This window comes from Olea europaea, unplaced genomic scaffold (genome assembly GCF_002742605.1).
Source record: "Olea europaea var. sylvestris unplaced genomic scaffold, O_europaea_v1 scaffold3318, whole genome shotgun sequence".
Classification (NCBI taxonomy): domain Eukaryota; kingdom Viridiplantae; phylum Streptophyta; class Magnoliopsida; order Lamiales; family Oleaceae; genus Olea; species Olea europaea.
Window position 1 is genome coordinate 20,918 of NW_019252127.1, and position 3,625 is coordinate 24,542.

General features: G+C 46.6%; 1 protein-coding gene across 1 annotated transcript; it reads right to left on the reverse strand.

Annotated features, from left to right (window-relative positions):
- Nucleotides 1-2,545: 2,545 nt before the first annotated feature.
- LOC111385868 lies at nt 2,546-3,166 on the reverse strand. The gene is made up of 2 exons (XM_023010295.1): nt 2,971-3,166; nt 2,546-2,889 (listed from the first exon to the last, which is right to left on the reverse strand). Exons 1-2 carry the CDS (start codon nt 3,164-3,166, stop codon nt 2,546-2,548), a joined length of 540 nt encoding a protein of 179 aa, XP_022866063.1.
- Between the last annotated feature and the right edge of the window lie 459 nt (nt 3,167-3,625).

Below are 3,625 nucleotides of genomic sequence, written 5' to 3' on the forward strand. Positions count from 1 at the left end.
AGCTGTGATAGAAGGACTAGATGAAGGTGTCTGCGTAGGAGTCTTACTCACAGAAGGTCCCTCTCCAAAGAGCTTAAAAACCAAGTCCTCAATAGCAAATCTCATGGTAGATCCAACTTTCATTCCATGGTCCTTCTTAAAGTGATCAATCAGCATGTGCTTGACACCATGTCGCTCTGAGCTGATCTCAGCCAACAACCCCTGTGCAAGAGTGGTTTGAGGAACTGTCCCGGTACCTGATCCCTGCGCTGATTGAGTACTATCTGTGTGTGTCTTTAATGGTGGAGAACTCATATGTGTCGGCTCAGGGGGTACATCAGTAGTAGCTATGGGAATAGGAGCTATGGAAGTAATAATAGGAGAAGTGGGTACCTCGATAGGAGCATTTGGAGTAGGCTCAGCAACTGAATGAATATACGGAGGTACCTCTGGATCAATTGTGATACGAGTAGAGGTAGGAACTGTCGATGCAGATTCTGACTCAGTCACAACTGCGGTAGCAGTAGTGGGAAGCACAGAAGGCACTGCTGAAACTGGAACCCACTGCTCCTTTGGCTCCACAAACGTCACCTTGCCCTTATCCTTATCAGTCCTAGTAATAGGGGGCCGAACAGGGAGGTGCACAACAACTGCAGGAGGAGGAGGAGGAACCGTAGTACACTGATCATAAGAATGACCCAAGTGTTTACAAGAGAAGCAAAAAATTGGCCGCTTCTCAAAGATAACTGTCTGCCAGAAGCCACGGTTACCAGCACGCTCAATCCAAACCCTATCGGGCAACTTATGCCCCAAATTCACCTCAATGCACACCCTTGCCTCACTAGGTCGTCTCAAGTCGGTGGTGGCCTCATCAATTCTCAAGGGCATTCCTATTGCCCCAGATAAGGTGAAAAGGAACCCCTTCGCACGTAAATGTACTGGAAGCAGAGGGAACGATACCCATACCGGAACTATCGGAGTCTCTTGCTCAGGTGTAAAGTCACATGTCCACTTAAGGACTCTCATCGGACAACCATCAATATACCATGAAGGTTTAAGAAAAAGCCTGTTGTAATCCTCCTCATGTGTAAGGTGTATAAGAATGTGTGTTGTGTCAATCAATCCCACCTCGAAACAACCATGGAACCCAAACTTAGAAAAAATCTCACGTACCTTCCTCATGGTTGGCTTGCGATGTGGAAATTTCCCCACAAGTGTATACTTGTAAGGATCAGCGAGTGTAGCCTCCTCGGACTCAGTCAAAACTATTACCGGCTCACCCGTATGTATAAAGGGTTCTTTAGCAGCAAACCCAACAGTGGAAGAGTCATCTATACCCTGTATAACCGATGCAAACGACTTTCGTGAATTCCGTTCAGCTTGAGACAGGCCTGGACGGCCAGAAACTGCAGTAGCATAGGTCTTTCGACCCTGATTGAGCACTGTCTAGGCCTCATGTGGAAAAACCGATGATGGAATTGGGTCCGTAACAAAATTCTCCACATTCTGGTGAAGTGTCACCGGCGCGTGACCACCACGCGCCGGCCGTTGACCGGTGGCGATTTTCCAATGGTGTCAGAAATTTATGATTTTTCACAGGGAGATGCATAATTTCATACTGATCATCACGGTATGTTCCGTTTTTCGAAATGAGTTCAGGATTGGCCGGAATCTGCGATTTTCCGAGCGACTGGCCGGAAATTGCGATCGTCGGTGAGGGAGCGTCCGGGGTCGGAATTGGATGATTTTTTAGTCGAAGTTCGCCTTTTCATGGGTAATCTTATGGTCAGGCGCGTGTCCCTGTTTGAGCTCTGTGGAAGGGTTAATTGAAAAATCAGTTTTTGGCCCCTCGGGATCCGATCTGTCAATTTCGGGCGATTCGGATGAAATCTCTACCACCCCCAGGGTTTTCGGCCCTTCTGGAATCATTGGTGATGGTCCCAGACCCTGATTCAATGCGTAGGGGGTGTTTCGATGACCTTGGGATTCGTGCCATGATTTTTCAAACTCAGATCTATTGAGTTGGGGGATGAATCTGATATTGGTGTTATAGGAGATGTTTGGGTGGTTGTTGGTGATGATTTTCCACCACTTAGAGTGCTGCAATCCGGTGGTTTTGGTGGTGGATCAAGTTTGTTGGAGTCTTGGAGGTTTTCTCCCATTCTAGAGAAAAGGGAGAGCGTTTTGGAGGTAGAGAGAGAAAAAGGTGGGCATTTTTGGTTTGGGGTTTGGGGTTTGGGGTTTAGGGTTTAGGGTTTAGGGTTAAGGGTTAAGGGTTAAGAGTTTAAGGGTTTAAGGGTTTAGGGTTTAGGGTTTTTTTTTTTTTTTAATAAAGACATCCACACATCCTTAATGACTTTTTAGGGTCCACCAAGGAAGGTCGATGGGGGTTAAGGGTTCCCCAACCATGTTTATTTCATAAAAATCAAAAGTACAGGGAAGGAGGGGGGCATAAACCTGACCTCCAAAAAGCAACAATGTAACAAATGAAATATTAAAAACGAATAAAGTAAATGAGGAAGTACTACTTCCTTGTACAAGAAAAATGAAATAATGATTGCCTAAACTACAAACCTCTAAAGCTGGGCAATCCATATCTGTCGATTTGTACCAATGCCCTAATCTGTCGAGGCAGGTCAAGTGGTCCATATTCTTGGTAGCGCTGGTGATCCCAGCCTTCTGAAGCAAGAGAATCTGCAACCTGGTTACCCTCTCTGTAGATGTGAGAAACTGTGTCTCTATCGAGGCAAATGAAGTCTCTGATCTGTCTGAGAATACCCTGAATCGACCATGGTCCTCCACCTTTGGTTATGCAGTGAATAGCCAATGTTGAATCTGCCTCAAGCCAGATAGCTGATATCCCAAGTCCTCTGGCCAATAGAAGCCCATCTAGTATGGCTCTGAGCTCAGCTTCCAAAATGAAACATGGGCCATAGGATGCTGAGAATGCCCTGATACAGTATCCTGCGTAGTCCCTAATGATGCCTCCACCACTTGCAAATCCATCTTTGACGCATCCATCAGTGTTGATCTTGAAGGATCCCACTGGTGGAGTGCGCCAAACAACCATAATAGGTGGTGGTGGGAGAGGACAGGTCAAAGAAATTCCAAAAAAGGATGCAAGTGTTACATCTCCTCGCCAATGCTCAACTCGGAATAGTCCTCCCATATGAAGAAAGGAGATCATGCGGTAGACCCTCCAAATAATACGTCTGGCCACCATACGAATACCTCTATGCTTCGCATCATTCCTCTCAGTCCATAGAAAACAAAATATCAGTAGAGGAATGATAATACGAATGTGTCCACGGTAAATGTGCTGTCCAGAATACCGCCATCTCTGGAACCTCTGTCTGACCCCCTCCCCTGAAGTCATAGGTATCTGAAAGATGTCTCCAAAGTGCTGCCATACCTGGTCGGAGATGCTGCTGCTCGTGAAAATATGATTGATGGTCTCATCCGGGGCATCTGCACATAAAGATATCGCCCCTATCTGTCCTGCCGTGTGAGAAGGAAGGGCCTGTAATAACCGTCCGAAATCCCACCCAGTGTCATCAAAAAAATCCTGTACCCTCGCAGATGTGTGCTGTCTGTGGGGGAATAGGGATGCCAACGTGGTCTCGCCCATCCAACAATCATGCCAGAA